This window comes from Malaclemys terrapin, chromosome 10, assembly GCF_027887155.1.
Source record: "Malaclemys terrapin pileata isolate rMalTer1 chromosome 10, rMalTer1.hap1, whole genome shotgun sequence".
Taxonomy (NCBI): Eukaryota; Metazoa; Chordata; order Testudines; family Emydidae; genus Malaclemys; species Malaclemys terrapin.
The window spans coordinates 65465223-65486397 of NC_071514.1; the positions used below are offsets into that span (position 1 = coordinate 65465223).

The 21175-nt window shown below is 44.8% G+C and overlaps 2 protein-coding genes across 5 annotated transcripts in view; both read right to left on the reverse strand.

Annotated features, from left to right (window-relative positions):
• TXNDC11 (thioredoxin domain containing 11) overlaps window positions 1–4975 on the reverse strand; it is a 93377-nt gene extending 88402 nt beyond the window's left edge. Inside the window, exon 1 of one of the 2 annotated variants that reach the window (XM_054041719.1) lies at window positions 4629–4950. In XM_054041719.1, coding sequence (XP_053897694.1) covers window positions 4629–4780 — 152 coding nt within the window. In that variant the 5' untranslated portion in view covers window positions 4781–4950. Of the gene's footprint in view, window positions 1–4628 lie in introns of both variants that reach the window. The other variant, XM_054041721.1, reaches the window with a different exon arrangement.
• Window positions 4976–8418: 3443 nt separating this feature from the next.
• The window catches only part of ZC3H7A (zinc finger CCCH-type containing 7A), a 56062-nt gene continuing 43305 nt past the window's right edge, over window positions 8419–21175 (reverse strand). For 2 of the 3 annotated variants that reach the window (XM_054042995.1, XM_054042996.1), the window contains exons 16-23: window positions 17866–18047; window positions 14854–14930; window positions 14077–14210; window positions 13578–13683; window positions 12447–12555; window positions 11283–11416; window positions 10541–10704; window positions 8419–9346 (exon numbers count right to left, since the gene is read on the reverse strand). In XM_054042995.1, the coding sequence (XP_053898970.1) occupies window positions 9157–9346; window positions 10541–10704; window positions 11283–11416; window positions 12447–12555; window positions 13578–13683; window positions 14077–14210; window positions 14854–14930; window positions 17866–18047 (1096 nt within the window). In that variant the 3' untranslated portion in view covers window positions 8419–9156. Of the gene's footprint in view, window positions 9347–10540; window positions 10705–11282; window positions 11417–12446; window positions 12556–13354; window positions 13684–14076; window positions 14211–14853; window positions 14931–17865; window positions 18048–21175 lie in introns of those variants that run through there. The other variant, XR_008446543.1, reaches the window with a different exon arrangement.

Here is a 21175-nt window from a genome sequence, read left to right on the forward strand (position 1 = left end):
ACACATTACACCTCTACCCCGATATAACGTGGTCCTCGGAAGACAAAAAAAATCTCACCGTGTTATAGGTGAGACCACATTACATCGAACTTGCTTTGGTCCTCCCTGTTCCTTGTTCCCTGACCGCCCCCTCCAGAGACCCCCGTCCCTAATCACTCCCAGGATCCCACCCCCTACCCAACCCCCCGCTCCCTGTCCCCTGACTGCTCTGACCCCTATCCACACCCCCCACCCCCTGACAGGCACTCACTGGCAGCGGCGGGAAGCGGAGAAGCCCAGCCCCAGCCCACTCCACTCCACCACTTCCCAGACACGGCGCTCTGCTTCTTGCTGCTGGTGAGTGCAGGGTGGTTGGGGAAAGGAGGCCCCCCCGCACTCACCTGCAGCAGGAAGCGGAGCGCTGCAGCTGGGAGATGGCAGAGTGGAATGGGCTGGGGCCAGGCTGCTCCGCTTCCACTACTGCAGGTGAGTGCGGGGGGGATCCCTTCCCCCAACCCCCTCCCCCGAGCAACACGCCTGGGGCCAGGGTGAGGGAAGCAGAGAGGGCTGCTCACAGCCCCCCGCTAATCCCCAGGGCCCACTCTGGGACTGCGGGGCCCCCAAAAGTGCCCCCCACAGCTCCTGCCTCCCAGAACCTCTGGGAAGGGGAGCCCTCGACCGCCCCCGGGACCCTCTGCCCCTTATCCAACCCCTCGGCCCCAGCCTGGCCCAGCACCCTTAACATGCTGCTCAGAGCAGCTTGTCAGAGCTTTACCGCCTTGTATGCGAACCCGCCTTATATCGGGTCGCGTTATATCGGGGTAGAGGTGTATTTTTAATCTTTGTTTGTCATATATAACCAAAGTTGGCATTCTTATTCAGTATAAATAGTTGTTGTACAATATATTTTAAAATACAATTTCTACATTAGTACTGAACATCTCATGACTTGCACACTCTCTAAAGCAAGTATATACATATATATATTCCATGTATACAAAAATACATTAAAAGAACATTATTTAAGTTGCATAGTCAAGCACTCAAAGATTAGGAAATACCAGAGTTGTACTTGTCTGTGCAACTTTAATTCATCCTTGTGCACCCAACTGATGCACTGACTGAAACAAGGTCCTTGGGAAAAAATAGCATGTGAAGATAAAATTAAAGACTGTACCATAAAACATCAACACAAGGGCACAGATTCAAGATTGCACAGACAACCAAAAATCTGACATTTGCTAACTTTTGAATGCTTGATTTTTGCATCCTAAGTAACATTCTATTAATGTAGTTTTTCATTTGTGATTTCCTAGGTTTGTGGCACTTGGGTGTTTTTTAAATGAATAAAGGTAAAAACAAGTTTATGTGCAACTGTGACAATATCCCCACCATGCCTCAGCAAGAGGATTTGAAAGGTGTGCCTGCAGTGCTGCAGCACAGATTGCTACCACTTGAGCTACAGGACCAGGTACTCTACCTGGCAACAGCAGAAGGGGATAGACTGCTGTGTCCAGGTGCTGGCTCCAGGGGAGCCTAGCTGAGGTCTCCTCCCTCCACCTTTCACACCAACAGTTGTGGGGGAAACTGTTGTGCCATGTGGCATCCCCAGCCACGTGCTGGGTCCAGGGATGATTAGAGGGAGCCCACTCGGCTCTCTCTTTCTACCCTACTACTGGAGGAGGTAGGAGGGTTCCTGCTATTTATAGTGCCCCGAGAGGGGAACATGAGCCATGTATCGGGCTAAGGTTGTGAGAGGGAGAGAAGAGGAGCCCGGCTCGTTCTCTCTCTACCCTGCTACAGCAGCTCCAGATGTTCCCAGATGTTTTCAGAACAGTGTGTGCTGGCCAGGCTTAGAATAATTGTTTTTAGTTATTCTTTTGGCATGCTGCCAAAGTCTTCCTGAGCGGGCAAGAGAAAATAAATGGTTATTTTTAATAGCTTATATCTCAACAAAAGCTTAACAGAATTTCAAAGGACAAAAATGGCACTTCTGTACCCACAGGGTTATCTGCCTGCTGAACATCAAAGGTCTGCCGCAAACAATGGAGGTCTGAAAGCTTCTCAGGAGGTAAAGGTCGCAAGAAAGGTGATAAACAACTTAAATATAGGTGTCACTGCCAGCTTCCTGTACAGTAAATTTAAATTCTACAGCTATTTACAAAGGTTTTTTCTGCAGCCAGAGAGCTACAGATACTTTTGTTTTTAATTGAAAGTCTAAGTTCTGTGAAAATTTTTTTACAACCTGTAGCTCCAGAAAGTAGCTTTGAGACCATGACCCTCCCCCAAGGCTGAGAACCATTGCACTATGGCAAGCATCAGAAGAGGTCTCTGTGCACCCTTCCTTGAGAAAGTGTCCTATAGGTAGGGCCCTACCAAATTCACAGTCCATTTTGGTCAATTTCATTATCATAGGAATTTAAAAATCACAAATGTCATGATTGCAGCTATTTAAATCTGAAATTTCACAGTGTCGTAATTGTAGGGGTCATGACCCAAAAAGGAGTTGTGGGAGGGTCACAAAGTTATTGTAGGGGGGTTGCAATACTGGTACCCTTACTTCTGCAGTGCTGCTGGTGGCAGCGTTGCCTTCAGAGTTGGGCAGCTGGAGAGAGGCGGCTGCTGGCCGGGAGCCCAGCTCTGAAGGCAGAGCCACCGCCAGCAGCAGTGCAGAAGTAAGGATGGCATGGTATGTTATTGCCACCCTTACTTCTGTGCTGCTGCTGGTGGGGCTCCGCCTTCAGAGCTGGGCACCCAGATACCAGCCTCCACTCTCCGGCCACCAGCCACCAATCTCCAGTCACCCAGCTATGAAGGCAGCGCAGAAGTTAGGGCAGCCCCCCTAGAATAACCTTATGATCCCCCTGCAACTCCCTTTTGGGTCAGAACCCCCAATCTGAGAAACACTGGTCTCCCCCATGAAATCTGTATAGTATAGGTTAAAAGCACACAAAAGACCAGATTTCATGGTGGGCCAGATTTCATGATCCATAATGCGTTTTTCATGGCTGTGAATTTGATAGGGCCCTACCAATAGGGGAATTTAAAAAAAAAAAATGAGGCTGGATAACAGCAGTGGGCATGAAATATACTACCCCCATGCAATTTTAACCCTCAGAGACAGTGAGCAAAAGCAGTCACCATCTGACTGTTTGTTGACCTATGAGTAAAAAAAGAAGTTAGAAGTCTCACTCCACTGTCTATTGATCTGAAAGTTTTCATCATAAAAAACATGATCACAGTTACTACCAGCTGGCAACTTCTTAGAAAAGAAACGAGAGTAAACAGACATGGAAAAACTACCATCTCAACATTAGAGGTCCAGATTGAGACCTCCAGGTCAAATTTAAAGTACATTGGGAGAGATGTAAGGAATACTCTACAGTGCCATGTCTGTACTGTTCTCTGTATAGAACACTACAGTTTCTGGCGCTGTAAAGGCAGCAACTTTCCCATGTATCAATTTAAACACAAATAATTTTTTTAATGGAAGTCACATTTACATTATTTGAGCACTTTTTTGCACTTTCTTTTCTGGTAACAGCATAATAGAATTACCTTCCTGTCATTAGTTTATATATTTAAATAGATATACTAGGAAAGGTCAAAACTTCTACATATATGTATAGAGCATAAAGAAATAAAAACCAAAGTTCTTCTAAGATTGCATTTTGAGCTTCCAAACAAAATTTTAACCATACACAGCAAGATGAAAGCTACATGCACAGACACACACACACACACACACGGAACATATGTTACCACAAAGATCAAACATGAAGCAAAACTAATTGCTTCTAAATCTCCATTACATGTCAAAAGTAGTTAAATAAACTTTGTGCTAATCAGGCTTGAACTTTCTCTCCATAGTATTGCATAATATGGTATATCATGGGAGTTTTTGCACCTTCCTCTGAAACCTGGGGTACTGGTCATTGTCAAAGACAGGATACTGGACCACAAGGATTATAGATCTGTTCTCATAGAGCAGTTCCTATGGGTCAGAGCTATTAAAACTCATTTTGATTAAATGATGCATTTAGTCCCTGTGGATAGCAGAATGACATTACAGCAGCCAGGTTGGTGTACAGAGGAGAGAAGCAGCTGGTTAGTATCCCCTTTAGGGCAGTGTGGGTTCCTAACACAATTATTTATTAAAACATGCTGCATGCTATGAAAATGTTTGAGAACCCCTGCATTAGGGAATCCTTGGTGCCTGGCAGTGTCCTAGCACAGTTAACTCTAATGTCCTTCCAGTGCAAGATCTGAGGGACGACCCAGGTTCTCCATTAGGTACCTTTGGGTGCACACCAGTACTAATGGGGCTGCTTAGAAAGCCCAATATATTCCATTTAAGGCCTCGAGGTATATGTCAGTACCCTGAGAACAGCTCAGAGCCTCCCAACTCTGCATACTAAGGCCCCGTGGGGTGCATGTACCCACAGGAGCCCTCAGCACCCCCCATGTTCTCCTGGCGAGCTTCCCCGGGGTGCATGCCAGTGCCCAGGGAGCGACCAACAGCCCCACCTTCTCCCAGTAAGGCTTCCGGGGGTGCATGCCAGCGCCCAGGGGAGCGCATCGCACCCCCGGAGTGCACACCTGTGCCGGAAGCCCCCTTGTGAATCTCCACGGCCGGGGGGCCCGGTTACCTGCAGGTGACTTTGAGGGTGACCAGGAGGGCGCAGCCCAGCACGATAGCAGCTCCACACAGCAGCTCGGGTCTCCGGGACATCTGGGCAACACGGGGCCGGGGCCGGGGCCGAGGGGCAGTGGAGTGGCCGGAGCCTCCGCATAACGACATCACCTCCCAGCCCGGGGCGGGGAGGGGCGGACGAGCGAGGCCGGGCCGCTGGGGCTCGCACACGTCTCCCTACCCCCGGCCTGTCAGGGGCTCCTGGGGCGGGACGGCTGGGGGCGGCTGCCGCGCACAAGCGAACCCAACGCCGCCACGTCTCCTCGCCCGCCCCGGCCCGGGCTCCGCCAGCCAAGGCCCGCAGAGCAGGCGCACACAGGCCCGGCCCCGCGCTGCGAGAAGCGCCTCGCTGAGGCCTGGCCGCAGCCAAGCGCAGAGCCTGGGAGGCTGCGCCTGAACCGCTGAGAGAGCGCGGGGAAGGGAGCTCCCGGCCCCAACTGAGGCCTCCTCAGTCAATAGAAATGGATGGGAAAAGTGTTAGGAGCGCGCCGGGGGTTGGATGAGGGGTACGTCCAGGGCCGGCGCTGCCATTTAGGCGACCGCCTAGGGCGCCAGGATTTGGGGGGGTGGCAATCCGGAGGCGGGGGGGTCCTTCCACGCTCCGGGTCTTCGGCGGCGGCTCCTTCATTCGCCCCGGAGACCGGGAGCGCGGAAGAACCCCCCCCGCCCCGGAATTGCCGACGACGACCGGGGGCGCGGAAGGACCCCCGCCTAGGGCGACAAAACCCCTGGCGCCGCTTCTGGGTACCTCGCCGCAGAACCCAGGGGCCTATCCAGTGCCCACGGTCCCTGCGAAGCCCAGGCGAAGTGGGCGATACACGCCTCCTTCCCGTTTAACAATGGTCAAAACACAACCGACCCTCCCTGAGAGCTGCGAGGTGTGTGGACAGGGTTTGCGGGCCGGATCCCGCAGCCCATAGGTGCTGGAACTAGGCCTGCGGGGAGTGCTGCACTGCTCCCTGACAAGAAGTAGTGTCCATCATATAAAGGGTTTACAGTTTGGTTCAATGGCTTTCAGCACCCCGCACTAAAAAAATTGTTCCAGCACCCAGCTGCGGCATGAAACTCCTACCAAACCCTTGTTTTCTTGCTTTGTTTCTAAACATAAGCCAAACAAACATATAACCTCTGTGGTTGTGGAGCTACCCTTCCTAAGTATGAACCTATTGGTACACGTTGAGTGTCCTCTGACTCTTCAGCCAGCTCTGGTGCCTGATCTGTTTCCACAGCTGCTATTTTGTCCTCTGTGAGCAGCAACCTGGGAAAAGTGGAGACTGTTCTTTGTATTGGTCTCAGCAGAGTAGATGTTTGCTAAATTTTCAAGCCCTCTTTTTGTTTCATTTTTGTAATATTACAGGTTGAATAAATCCAGAACAAGTGAAAAAGCTGAACCACACCCTTCTATGAAGCGTTTAACCATTTGAGTACTGTCCACAAAAAATGAACTCATGCTATGTTTAAGGAAGGTTGGAGACTTAACAGTAAAGGGGTTTTGTTTATACAACCTCATTTCATGTGATTTTTCTTATCCAAGGTAACTTACAATAAAACAAACAACACCTTATTGGGTTTCACAGCTAAAGGACCCTTCCCAGCCTATGGGGAGGATTCACTGAGCCCAGGACTCAAATAATTATGGGGAACAGAAAAAATGACAGGAGTGACGTTCAGAGGGTCAAACGTAGGGAACTTGAAGGGGACACCAAGCAGAGAATGCTGGGCAGCGCCCACTGCTCCTCCAAGGTGGGAAAGGATCTGGCAGATGCCACCCAGAGGAACTCGGCCCGGATGGGTGAACGGAGGGAGGATCAGAAATAGGCCTCACAGTCGCAGAGAATCCCCTCAGCCAACATCCTCTTCCTGGTATTGTAGATGGCCACTTTGGCCATCACTAGGAGGAGGTTGACAAGGATGTCCCGTGGCTTTGTGGGGGCCAAGTGGGGGGAGAAGTGTAGGCAAAAATGCAACAGTAGGTCTAGGAGTCGGAAAAAGGGCTGCAACCTGGCACACTCAAGGTAAATGTGTGCCAGGGTCTCCCTCACACCGCAAAAGGGACAGGCATAGAGAATGGGGGTGAACCGTGCCACATACATGCCCATGGCTCCATGATGGAGCCGCCAACTAACATGCCCAGTGGACTGTGGGACAAGGTGGAATATAAGCCGGCCCACAGGGTTCCTCACCCTCAATATGTGGCAATAGGTCCTGCCACATAGTTTTGGGGCAGGACACCAGGGTGAGGAAATGGAGAGTATGGAGCACGAGCATGTACAGATGTGCCCTTGGCATGGTTCAAAGGCAAACCGGCTGCAGGTTGCACTGCTGGGTCAAGCTATGTGGGTAGGAAGGCCGAGGGGGCTCATGGGGCAAGGGCCCTACGCAGAGACCCAGAGGGCTTGGGGTGGGTGGGGAGCACCCTCCCAGAGGACGTGCTTGAGGTAAACCCGAGAAACGGGCGACAAGGCTACCCTCACCTCCTGAAGTATGCGCCAGGGAGTACAAAGGGTGGAGAGCCCCATGCGCTGAGCAAGCACCAGGAGAACAGCTTGTTGATGTGGGTGGTAGGTATGTTAACTGAAAGGAGAAAAGAGACAGAAATGTTTGCCAAATAGAAAGGACAGGACCAGTAGGGAAGTTCTATTTCAATCTTAGAAGTTGATTAAAACAAACTAAGACAAGTGTAATGAAGGTTAGTGTTTTAACAACTGGTAGTTCAGGGACGAGCCAAATATTCCATGTTACCTGTATACCTTATTGTAATTTCTGTATGGACACAGAGTAAAGTGCAATCATCATGCATGGTCTTATGCTCTATTTTTAAAGGTATCATCTGAATCCACTGTGCTTTTTATTTCATGGACCACAAGGGACAGATCAATATCCAGCCTTGTTTTTAGTGTGCAAGTACTTGAACATGCTGATTTTGCACAATGTAAAATGTATGGAACTAAACTATGGCCTGAATCCCAGTAACCACATTCAAACCATTAAAATAATTCTTAAAAGCTTTCCCAGGGGAACCAGATGATCCAATAAAGGAGCAAATTGAAAAGGAAATGGATTTTTTGGGGGGAACTGGATTAAGAAAAGCACAAATGAATGTCAGGAATGAAACGAGCAGACATATCTGCAGTAAACACAAAATGCAGTAAGAAAAGAAAGATTTAATAGTTCTGACCCAGAGGGTAACTTTGTTCAGAAGTGACATTTCAGAGCAAAGAAAACTCTTTTGGTCTTTCACTGCTGGATGGGGCCTCTCTCTGAAGTGGGCTGTGAAGTACGATTCACTTGGGGGGGAGGAGAGGGGAAAGGAAAGAGGGGGGAAAAAAAAAAAAAAAAAAGAGAGGGTAGAGAGAGTTCCCAACACAAGAGGCTGGGAACCATATGCTTCTAATACAAAACTTGATAGCACTTTGTCCCATTCCTCTGGGGTGGACACTTAAAAATAATCTGCTAAAGCAAGCTTTACTGCTTTAATTTTTAAAATGTACTTTCTGACCTAATCAGTGTTGCCCAATGTGCGGTATAAGTGACCACTCTGTCTACCAGTGTAAAAAACCTATTCCTAACATTTCCCCTTTTTGGGTTGTCAGCAGCTGTTCCAAAGCAAACTATTCTAAGAAATCAGCTACAACTTGAAGATAAACTAAACATATTTGTTTAGATTTAGTTGCCCATTAGAAAAATCTTTTGAGCAAGTAACTGTTTCGTGCAAAATAGAAGTCAATCAGAAGCTACGTGCTTTATGTAAAGTTATCTTTATTACAGGTAACATTGGTTCATACAATACACAATACTGACATACAAGTGTAATCTTTCAAAATCATCATTTAAACAGCAAAGACCAAGAAACAGAATTTTAACTACTTGATTTTCAAAAAAATCAATACATTTTTCTCCCAAGATCCTTTTCAGTAAATTATATTGAAATATACAAATAGAGAAAAAATACCCCATTCAACATATATTGTAGTTAAATGGTTATTTTGCTTAAAATCCTTTTTAATAAGAAAATCCTCTTTAACAACCTACATAGAGATAAATAGCAAAGTTTTGTTTTAAACAAATCCTCTCCATTAAAACATTTAAAGAATTTTCATCCATAATTTTCTTCTTAGCCCAAAACACCTCATGTGTTTTGTAATTTTACCATAAAGTTTTCATCTGAAGGACCAACACTAGGGGCGCTTCCTACACATTATAACCTCTCCCTCCTCCTCCGCCTCTTTCATAACATTCTGTCCAACAGAAGGCGAATAAGCATGTAATACTTTATATCTTTTTTATTACTTCACCATTCTGTTTCATGAGAGCACAGACAGGTCTCTGAATCCCCCTACATCTACTATATTTTGCTGTTCAGGAGGAACAATATATGCCAATATAAGCAGAAAACCTGCTGCTTTTCTGTCACATGCTTTTGATTACTGTCAAATTTTCTGGTTTATGCTTCCATAAGGTAACATGAATGCATCATTTTAGTATTAGTTTAAATCTTTAAACAAAAAACTATATTTTCCAAAGTCATTATCATTTGGAGCAATCAAGTGGTCTTTTCTTGCTTTGCTGAGCTTCATTCTTAGAACATCTCTTCGTTCTTCCCATTCATGGAGCTCAGCATTTCCATGTGCAAATTTACAGTTGTTTCCTTCAATGCAAGTACCAGCCATATATCTGTTAAAAAATTAATTGGTGTGTTATAGTTTTCACAAAAGTATCACGAATTAACTATCTGGTTTTAAAAGGTCTTAAATATTTTCTACTAGCCATGTTTTTGGTATAATTAGACCTTTATTAAAGAAGCACAAATTCTCTAGGAGAGAGATTATTTTTTCTCTAAAATGAAGATGCATCAGTTCAGTTTACCCTCTTTAATAGTCTTTGAGAACCACGTAAGGAAGAAGTCTTTTGGGGACAGGAGCCAAAGCTCTGGCCTTCCACTCCTCATTTCTCCACTTTGCCCAAACCCACCCTCCTCCAAAAAAATCATTTTAAGATATTAACCTATCAATTAAATTCAGTTTGTTCCAAAAATCATCAGAATCCCTGGCTGTGACAATCATTAGTTTCTCTCTTTATCAATAAAATGAAGATTTTAATATTGCCACAAAAAACGCCTGCAGTCTGGAGCTCCAACCTTAGATCCCAGACTCCAAAGCCAACCGGGTTGGCTCCAGTGATTTAAAGCATGTTAGCTTGTCCACCTGAGGCCAAGTGGCTTGGGTGCAAAGGTTGAGTGCTCCAAAACTGGAATACAAGACAGGGTAGTAGAGTATACTAACCAGCTTTGAGAAAGCCAGCAGGCCAGTTTGGTGTGTAGGGTCCTTTGGAACATACCTGAATTTCATAGATAGCTTCCAGTGACAGTATTTTCTTGGACAAGTGAATATGTGATTTGCAAAGAACACCCCATAATTTCAAGATACTTTGTTACATGAGAATAGTGGGTGAGACTGCATACATTTCTTGTACTCTACAGGTAATTCATTAAGGAAAATAGAGAGGTATATTTATAGCAATAGCTGTGATGTACCAATGCTATTATTTAAACAAAGTTTCATCCTAACACAAAAAGGCTTGAACCTTTCCACATAGCTCCACATCTGGCACTCAAAGCCAAACCTTCTCATCACACATTAAAATACACTAAATATCTGGTCACTCAGGTATTCATGTTAAAATATTGATATTTAATTGTTTGCTTTGCATAAGATTTCAACAATGCATACTAATAGAGTGGGTATCATTACAAAAAAAAAAATCACTGTTCATCTCAGGTAACTGCAGCAAGTATAGTATCTGCCTATATTTGCAATAGCACAATTGTGAGTGAGCAACTTTGACATCTCAAATATAAATGCTACATACCTATCACAAATGTTAAAATATCCAGTTGGAAACCGATGCTGCCAACAGTTTTGATCATCCTCAGTGTGGAATACCTTCTCCTTATGCTTTTCTGAAGAGATGTGACCTTGCCATTGTTTCTCACTATTACAGTTCTTTCCACACATCCAGCAGTGAAAGTCCACCTGGTTTACACACATTTAAAAAATTTAAGAAAAATCAATACTTCATGCATAAAACTGCTCCTTAACACATTTTAATATTGGATTAGCTAAAGAAACAATTATAGGCTAACAAACAGTAACAATTTTAAAGTCTGTTTATATGGAGTCATCAGCTGAGGTTTTTGTCCCCTCCCCAGGCTCTGTAGATTCTGAAGAGCAGCACTAATGCACGGTCCACAGCATGACTCCATGTTAGCTAACTACGATTATTTCAGAGACACAAGATGAGTGTGGTAATATCTTTCATTGGACCAACTTCTGTTGGTGAGAAAGAGAAGCTTTCGAGTTTACACAGAGCTCTTCTTCAGGAGGAGGAACAGTTCTGCGTAAGCTTGTCTCTCTCACCAACGGAAATTGGTCCAATAAAAGATATTACCTCACCCACCTTGTGTCTCTAATATCCTGGGACTGACATGGCCACAACAACACTGCATACAAGGATTTCAGTGACTGTTGTATGAACAAGGAACATAGTATTTAGTATTACGTGCAAAAAAAATTCCAGAGTTTAGGATAATTACTAAACCTGCATTACTTACTGTAACTTCAGCATAGTCAGTTGGCATATGAATTTGCTTCCCATTTTCTTTGTTTGCTTGAGTAGCTGTATCTTCTCCTTTTTCTGGTTTTTGACTCTTTAGCCACATTTCATACAACTGCTCCATGTCTTGAACTAACAAGATCAGAAGCTAAAATAAGTATTCAGCAATTAAGGCCAGAGTGAGTACAATACATAACTGAGTTTGCAGACACATTTTGGAAATAAGGCACAGATATCTTTAGGCCCTATGTAGCATAAGCAGAAAAGGAAAGACAAATTGCAGACCTGAAGGGAGGAGAGAGACACAGTAGCTAATAATGACGGCTATGTGAAACTTTGGCCTCTTAGTCTGACCCACCTTCTTCCAAGACACCAAAGTAGGGGAAATTAAGATTTACCTAATATGAGTAGCAAATATTTATATTACGTATCACCCAAAGGCCCCAGTTGCAATTAGGCCCTATTATGCTGATCTATGATTTTATCATTAATCCTGTTATTAGAGCTAGTCAAATGCATTACAAATACATTTCCTGATATTTATCCTGTCTCCTCATTTGCAAATCAATGTTAATATCACTTCAGTTATTCAATCTTTGTTCTTTGAGATCAGTCACATGGTATTATTTCTCCCTATTAACCTCCCTGATTTGGACAACAAATGTAAAACCCAAGAATGAATAGTGAATACTTTTGTTTACATGTGAATACTGGTACTTTTGCAGCCAGCCAGCCCCCATATACAAACAAAACCCAATTTGCAAAAACGATAAGTACAAATACAGCTGATCTGAACAGGAATTTGATCCTCTCAAAGGGTTGCAAATGGTGTTTTTGCATTCAACCAATTCTTCTTACTCACTCAAGAATCTTCAAAGCTAAAAACTACACTGACAGTAATTACTAATTTCAGTCACATAGTGGGTCACCTGGTATTTATATGAATCTATATTAAAATGGTGTTACTATGGATTAGACATTAATTTTGTATAATGAGAGGGAGGTTGGGTTAACCTGAAGAAAAATCTACCCACCAGATTGCCTAGGGAAGACTAGAGGAAAATTGACTGAGAGGTACTTATTGTAGGAGAGAGATGAAAAAGAGAAAACCCAGGATTTATAGTATGTATGTGTTTAATACCTTTACACATTTTTTACTTACTACTATTCTCTTTCATATAGGTCCACATCTCTCTCTCCTCAGGACTGTGAGCAAAGGAGCAGTTTCCAACATATTGACATTTCTTGCCTGAAGCAATATGATTGCATAACTAGATATGAATTAAAAAAATATCTTTTAGGCATATGTTAAGTTATGATGGGTGATGAAAGATCTTTGTAGCTTTACTTCAGGGACATTAGCATTCTGATAAGCAGACAAGCTACTACTATTACTATAACTCAAATAAATAGTTGTCCTCCAAATAAGCTGTCAGAGCAGTGGTTCTCAACCTGTGGCCCACAGGCCACTTGTGGCCCAATCAGCACACAGCTGTGGCTCATGTGACATCCTCAGGGCCATACAGGTAGTATTGGATGCAGCCCATATAACACACTGATCTTATCTAGTCTTAAAAAGCCTTATGAAGCACTAGCTACAGAAGGGCTCATCAGTCTGCAAAGCTAGCAGAAAATATAGGTTGGATGCAGACAGTTATGACTTAGAAATCACACTATGATTAGAACATAACATTTTAGGTCTGTACTGTATTTCTATTATGCAGGAATTCAAATTATTTACTTCTGACAGTACTCCAAATATGTAAGGTTAAATTTATGCATTACGTTGTTAGCGAATGCCTCCCATTCACTGTAATAAATCACACAATGCTCTTTGAAAACAGAGCCCTTTTGAAGTAATGAGTTGTCAGAACCCAGGAAGCAGGATTTTTGCAAACTCATCTTGACAACTGCACAAGAAGAAATGAAATTCCTGGTCTCTTCCAATATTGTATGGAGTGCATCTCGCTCTCAAACTATTATGCACTCTTCTGATTAGAGTTTTATGAGAACTATATAAAAATATTTTACAGACTTCAAATGAGATTACTTAATACCTTATATTAATACCTTCTATACTTCTATTACTGAAGTTTCACGGACTTGGAGGAGCTTCAGCAATAAAAAATGAGCTCAGTCCTTCCTAGCACCTGGATCTGCAGCTGCTCCAATGACTCTCACTGATTTCAATAGACATTTCACACACAGTGGCTGCAGAAATCGGGCCCTTTACTAGTATTTTCCAGTGACTTAAGTGTCTTAATTAAAAAGATCATTTTAGATAAACATATACATCAAACTGCGAAGGCACTTGTTTCTTCGTGGGAAGAGGGCGAATGGTCATCCACTTCTTACGCTCATTAGACATCACCAGCACCACACGACGATCTTTGGTCCATCTAAGGAATATGGAAGCATTCAAATACATAGAATACATCTACATACCGTACTATTTGTCAATAATAAAAAGATAATGGTTGGACCTAAAGAGCCCCAAAGCCATATGTTTTAATGCAATTTATTTAAGAAGTCTCAAACACCTGTCATGGTTGTGAGTTAAAGGAAAAATAAAGTCAGCATAAACTGTCAACTGAAGTGTGTAACATGCATTTTTTATTCTTGATTATGAACACACTTTAAAGTCTTCAGCCTTTCAGGCCAAGTTCTACTTCAACTGTACTTGCTTTTTTGCATCCCTTTTAATAGTCTTATTTCCTATACAGATCACCCAGAAGATTTTATAAAATGGTTTACTAAGAGACATTATGCATTTGACGTTATCTATTACTCACGGGTGTCTTGCTTTGGCACTACAGTATTTTTTGTTTTTGTCTGGCTCGCTAACTTGACCATTTCTCCAGCACTGGGCGCACACAAACTTCATTTTCAAATTTAGAGATCCATGCTTCATTTGGTTGCCAAGAACCTTAAATTAAAAAAAAAAAAATTAAAATGGTGATTTGCATCTGCAGAGAAATCCATACATAAATCATTAAGCACCCCTGAAGATAAGAAAGGGTTATAAAATGTTTCTAGATGTGTTACATACTAGAGAGCTTATAAGTACATCAAAAAAGACCTAGATTTGCAATCTTAAAAACTAGAAGTTTCTGTTAATGACAGTATGTTAATTTTGTTTAGATTGTATAAATGCACCCAGAGCTTGTGGCAATGGGCATACAATGTGCTGTATAAACAAAATATACATGGGAACAAACTACTAGAAAAGGATTTATGCGAGGTCCTCAGATGAAGAAAGAATTTGAAAGAATACATTTTTGAAGGTTTATATTCTGCTTATGACAAAATAAGCAAAGTGGAAAAAAGTAACTGCACGTGTGTAACGAGAAATCTGGGAATATCTGAAGTATCCAGAAAGCTTAATTTTTTTCTTTAAGGGGCTGGGCGAAAGAAGAGGGAATCATTTGGGGAATATGCTCAGGACAACCATTTTGGATATAAATTAACAGTTAAATCGTGTTATAAACATTGACATCAAAACCAGTACATCACTAATCACACTAGTCCCACATAAATTTGCTTCCTGAGAAAGATGCGAGTGGAAATACCTGTGCTCCATGTGCATTTGCTTCCATATTCTGCCAATATTTCTTTGATTCTTGAGCAATAGTATCATGTGACATACCTGCAGAGGAGAAAACAAAGGTCTTAGACAATTATGAATATTTGGAAGTTTTATTCATATACATGTTCAAGGGCTACTGAATCCCCCCCAAAAACAGCTGAGGTTGCCAAAGAGACACTGGTGTTCCCTACCGCAAGATTTACAAAAAACAAGCACTTAAAACAAGTTAATCCTACACTGTCCACATAACACAAATACATTCACAGCATCGCCTACGTTTTCTGTTTAATTGGATCTTCCAAACAGCCTGTTTTCAAATCCTGGAGCCAGATGCCTAAGGCCTTGTGCAAATGACCACAGGCAAGCTAGCTACAATCCTCTTGACAACCAGCTCATTTTTCCAAAAACGAGACTCCAGTTTATGTACACAAGACCCCTATAAAAACCCTCCTCATGTACAGATCAGCATTACTAGGAGAGAGACCCCCACAAGACTTGCAAGACTCATAGGCAGGATGTAAAAGACTGTCACATTGCCTTTAATGATAGCCAGTCTTGCAACCACTTTTATCTCAGGCTCTGTAATAATCTCAAGGTCTTCAGAGATATGGACTTTTACTGCACACCTTTCCATATAATTAAAGCCTCACCAAGGTTTCTTCTCCCCAATGTCCATGGAGAGGCTGAAGACTAAAGACATCAACTCTATCAGACTTTCAGAGTCCTTAAAAAGAAAAATAGGTCTGTGCCTGGATTTGGAGCAGGGGCAGGAAGGGGCTTCCTATTCAGGTGAGCATTCCCCTTGTTTAGAGTCCTCCAACCCTCAGAGTCTATAAATTATCAATTGAGCCTTGATTATGTCTGGACACACATAGGAGAGAAGAACCCACGTGGACACTCATGTTTGTGGGATGGCCTAACCCTTTTAATAGGAAGTTTATAGGGTTAAGAGGAAATAGCAGCTACCCTTGAACCTAGACATTTTGGGGGGCAGGAAAGGATGGGAGAGCAGCTGTCCTTCCTTCCTTCCTTCCACAAAAAGGAATCTTCAAAGGCCAAGTAGAGACAAATGGGCTAGAGCAACAGAAAACTGGGAGGACTCTGTATACTTCCACATGACTGTCTTCCTCCGAAACTTTTCTTGGTCTGGGGTCATCCTAAGTTGGCCGATACACTTCCAGACACAGAGAGAGTGGAGCTGATCTGATGCTCCTTCTCCACAGGATAAGCACGTTCAGAGTGACAGTCTGGGCAAAAAAGAGATTCAACTACGGAACACCGTATCATCTCCACATTGCTCACACTACCCTTTTTTTGGGCATCATCGCCACCCAGGATGATCAACCCAACTAATATTTAAAGCAGTGTTCCCTCATATTGCAAAGTAGAGAGAGTAGCTGAGGTCCACTGCAAGTTGGTTGGAGGGACCACCACTTTCCTGAAGAAAGGAGATTTAACAATAAGGAAGTTTTGTAGCAATATTAAGCCATTATAGAGCTAGAGGAACAAAAACACTGGACAAGTAAAAAAATTAAAAAAACTGGATCAATGACCTGTAACAAAAAGATACGCCTGATCAATATCTTTCACACACTGCAGAAATATTCCCCTTTGCCTTCAAAGTAAGTATCTCAATTTCTAGTCAAAGCAATTTTGTAATAAAATTAAAACATGAAAGCTAAAAACCTCAAACACCTGTCAGGGATGGTATAGATAATACTTAGTCTTGCCATCAGTGCAGGGGACTGGACTAGATCAGCGGTTCTCAACCAGGGTCCGCAAGCCCTTTCGGGGGTCCGTGGGGCCCTGTGGCTGAAACCCAGTGCCCCAAGCCCCAGCGCCCCCTGTGGGGCTGAAGCCAGAAGTGGCGCGGGGCTGAAGCCAGCAGCCCAGGTGTTCCCCATCATCCCCCGAAGCTCCCAGTAGGCAGAAGCCCTGAGCCCATAGGCAGAGTTGGGGGGGGGGGGGGCACAAGGGTTTGCCCCACCACCACCAAATTGCAGTGCCTTACTCAGAGTGGGGCAGTCTGGGGGCAAATCCACCCCCTTAGCTCCTCCTCTCCCCCAGCCCCATCCCTCTGGTCAGGCTATAGGTGGAAAAGCCAGAGCTAGGCAGTGCAGGGCAGCTGCTCCTCTGGCTGGTGGTGCCATGGAGCAGGCAGCCGTGGCATTCTCCCATCTGCTGCTGGTGCCCAGGGCTGCTGCTGCTCCTCAGCTCCCAGTAAGCCAGTAAGAGCTGTCCAGGTGGGGGTGGGGTGGGGAGGAGACCCGGCTCTGGGGCTGGCAGAGCCCTTGGGGAACAGCCACCGCAGGGGGAGCCCTCCTGGTACACAGCCCCTAGCTATCCTTCTCCCTGCAACCTGAGCTACCCCCTGCAACCCGCACACAGCCCCTAGCTACCCCCTGCCTGCACCCTGAGCTACTCCACTGCCTGCACACAGCCCCTAGCTACCCCCTGCCTGCACCCTGAGTGGTTTTCAGACTTTTTGAACTGAGTCCCCCCTTTGAGTTCTATTTTTTGGTTGTGGCCTCCCACAACCCAGACAGGCTGGGTGGTCTGCTGAGGTGAATCAGGGGTTGAGGTGGTGCTTCCTCCCTGGACCCTGCTGTGCAGAACCGAGCCCCGCCAGCCCTTGCCCCCGCAAAATAGAAGTCAAAATATGCCCCCACTCCCAAGTGGCCCTGGAGTTTTTAATAGCATGTTGAGGGGGCCTCAGCAAGAAAAAGGTTGCGAATCCCTGGATTAGATGACCTTAAGGTCCCTTCCAGTCCTATGATTAAGAAACTATTAGTTTTGAGTTAAAGCTAGTTTCCTAATTTTATATGTCTAGCAATCTTACTCAATACCCACTAGCTAGTAAAACTGACCAACTGTTTATTGGATATACAGAAGACTACAGAAAGTTGTAAGAAGACACTGACTAGTGGGTCAATTAATTGCATTTCTTTTATCTTTTTGCACTGGGGGTAGGAGTAATATTTAAATCCAAACATACCTGTTTCATTCTGCATTATCCAGACTTTGAGTTCTACAAGACTGTGTGCATAAAAACACTCATCTTCTCTTAAACAGCCATAACGCACCTCATGCCTGCACAGGTCAAGCTGACACTGAGCATGAAAGGAACGGATCTTGGAATACTTTACTGTAGTTTCTCGCAAAATGTGGACAAGGCACCTGTTTTTGAAAAGAAATCAATATTTTAAGCATTGTGTAAAGTTACTGACCTTCCTTGTGCATATGGAAAGCATGCAACATGACCATTCTTTCCACCTCATATTTTAATTTTGACAGCTCTTTAAAAAAAATCTTATATTCTGCTAGGCAGAGTAATCCTAGATCACTACTGTTTGTGTAATTTTTACAAGTGAATTCTGTGTGTGACTATGAGGTCTTTCCACTTGAGGAATTAATTCTTAAAACTTTGGAAAAATGTGAGTTTATACATCAGCATGCACCACAAATTGATAAATTTGAACTTTAAAGTAACAAATAAGCAGTATTCAGAGCTCTTTGCGCTCCTGGATTCTACTGTCATGGAAACTGCCATAGAATTACATAGACACCCACTCTCCTTCCTCTGATGTATGTGTACACATAACTCCTACAGAAGTCAGTGAGTAGATTGTGTACAGCCAAGGGCATCATTTGTCAAGAACAGATTTTTAAGGCTAGAAGAGACCTCGAAGGTCATCTAGTCCAACTTCCTCCATAAAACACAGGCCATAGGATTTCACCCCAGTAACCCTTGTATCAAGCTTACATGTCTCTAGCTTAAGTAGAAATTACGTTGGGCTTATCTACAGATAGCAGTAATGTGCACTGTTGGAGGATGAGGGTGATTTCTAAAGCACACTAAAGTCTCCAAGTGATGAAGAACCCATCACGTTACTAGGAAAGCTGTTCCAATAGTTACTAATGATTTGTACTGCAGTAGCTCCTTGAAGCCCTCAATTATTGACCACTGTGGTAGGTACTACAAGCACAAATGTACCAAGAAGCTTATTTACCATCATTTAAAAATTTATATTTTATTTCCATTTTCAGTTAGTCTAGCTTCAACATCCAGCCACTTAGTCTGCTAAATTAAAGAGTCCTCTACAATATCAGAAATCTTTTCCCTGTATTGGTGCATCTAGACCACAATAGCTCTCTCTTAACCTACTCTTCGATAAAAGACGGTTACTCACCTTTGTAACTGTTGTTCTTCAAGATGTGTTGCTCATATCTATTCCAATTAGGTGTGCATGCGCCGCGTGCACGATTGGAGAAATTTTCTACCCTAGCAACACCCAGTGGGTCGGCTGTGGAGCCCCCTAGAGTGGCACCTTCATGGCACTGGATATATACCCCAGCTGGCCCAGCACTCCCTCAGTTCCTTCTTGCCGGCAACTCCGACAGAGGGGAAGGAGGGCGGTTTTGGAATGGATATGAGCAACACATCTCGAAGAACAGTTACTAAGGTGAGTAACCATCTTTTCTTCTTCGAGTGCTTGCTCGTATCGATTCCAGTTAGGTGACTCCCAAGCCTTACCTAGGCGATGGGGTCGGAGTGAGATATCGCTGAATGCAGAACTGCTGAACCAATGCAGCATCGTCTTTGGACTGCTGGACTACTGCGTAGTGGGAGGCAAAAGTATGCACTGACGACCAAGTGGCAGCTCTACAAATTTATTGAATTGGAATCTGTGCCAGGAAAGCAGCCGATGAAGCTTGGGCCCTTGTGGAATGGGTGGTGAGGTGCATGGCTGGGGCGCTGGCCAGGTCGTAACAAGCACGGATACAGGAGATGATCCAAGAGGAGATACGCTGTGAGGAGACCAGGAGGCCTTTCATCCGGTCGGCCCCGGCAACAAATAGCTGGGTCATCTTTCTGAAAGGCTTCGTATGTTCAATATAGGAGGCGAGGGCCCTATGAACGTCGAGGGAGTGCAGCCGTTGCTCCCTCTGTGTAGCGTGCGGCTTTGGATAGAAGACCGGGAGGAAAATGTCCTGGTTGACGTGAAAAGTTGACACCACCTTGGGAAGAAAGGCAGGGTGAGAGCAAAGCTGCACCTTGTCTTTATGGAAAACCATGTACAGCGGTTCCGACGTGAGGGCTCTGATCTCAGATACGCGCCTCCCTGAAGTGATGGCTACAAGGAAGGCTGTCTTCCAAGAGAGGCAGAGGAGTGAGCAGGTGGCCATTGGCTCAAACCTGGGTCCCGTGAGTCTGGAAAGGACCAGGTTAAGGTCCCACGCTGGGACCGGTTGTCGCACCTGCGGGTAGAGACAGTCCAGTCCCTTCAGAAACCTACCAACCGTCAGGTTGGAGAAGACAGAGCGACCATGTTCTCCTGGGTAGAAAGCTGAAATGGCTGCCAGGTGCACCCTTACAGATGATATCGCTAGACCCTGCTGTTTTAGGGATAGGAGATAGTCTAGGAGAAGAGGCACCGATGCCTGCAAAGGGGGTGTGTCGCACTGAGCGCACCAGCAGGAGAAACGCTTCCATTTGGTCAGGTATGTGACTCGGGTGGAGGGTTTCCTGCTACCTATCAGAACCTGCTGCACCGAGTGTGAGCAGAGTAGGTCTGACTGAGTTAGCCATGCAGCATCCACGTGTGAGATGGAGGGACTGCAGGTCGGGGTGACAGAGGTGGCCGTGGTCTTGTGAGATCAGATCCGGCCAAAGCGGGAGTGGAATCTGAGCGTCTACCGATAGCTCCAGCAACATGGTGTACCAGTGTTGCCTGGGCCACGCAGGGGTGACCAGAATCAGACATGCTCTGTCCCTGAGTACCTTGAGCAGGACCTTGTGGACTAGCGGGAACGGAGGGAAGGCATAGAACAGCTGGTCCTTCCACAGGATCGGGAAGGCATCCGACAGCGAACCTGGGGAACTCCCCTGGAGAGAACAGAACATTTTGCACTTCCGATTTCTGCATGAGGCGAACAGGTCGACCTGGGGAAATCCCCACCTGAGGAAGATGGAGTGGATGACATCTGGACCAATCGACCATTTGTGAGACTGGAAGGACCTGCTGAGGCGACCTACCAGTGTGTTCTGGACCCTCAGGAGAAAGGACGCCATCAGATGGCTAGAGTGGGCTATACAGAACTCCCACAGATGAATGGCTTCCCGACAGAGGGGGGACAACCAGGATCCCCCTTGCTTGTTGATGTAGAACATGGCCCTGGTGTCTGTGAGGACGGCCACGCAACGCCCATGTAGACGCTCCCAGAATGCCTGACACACCAGGCGCACTACCATCAGTTCTCATACATTGATGTGTAGAGATAGTTCGGCTGCGGTCCATAGACCC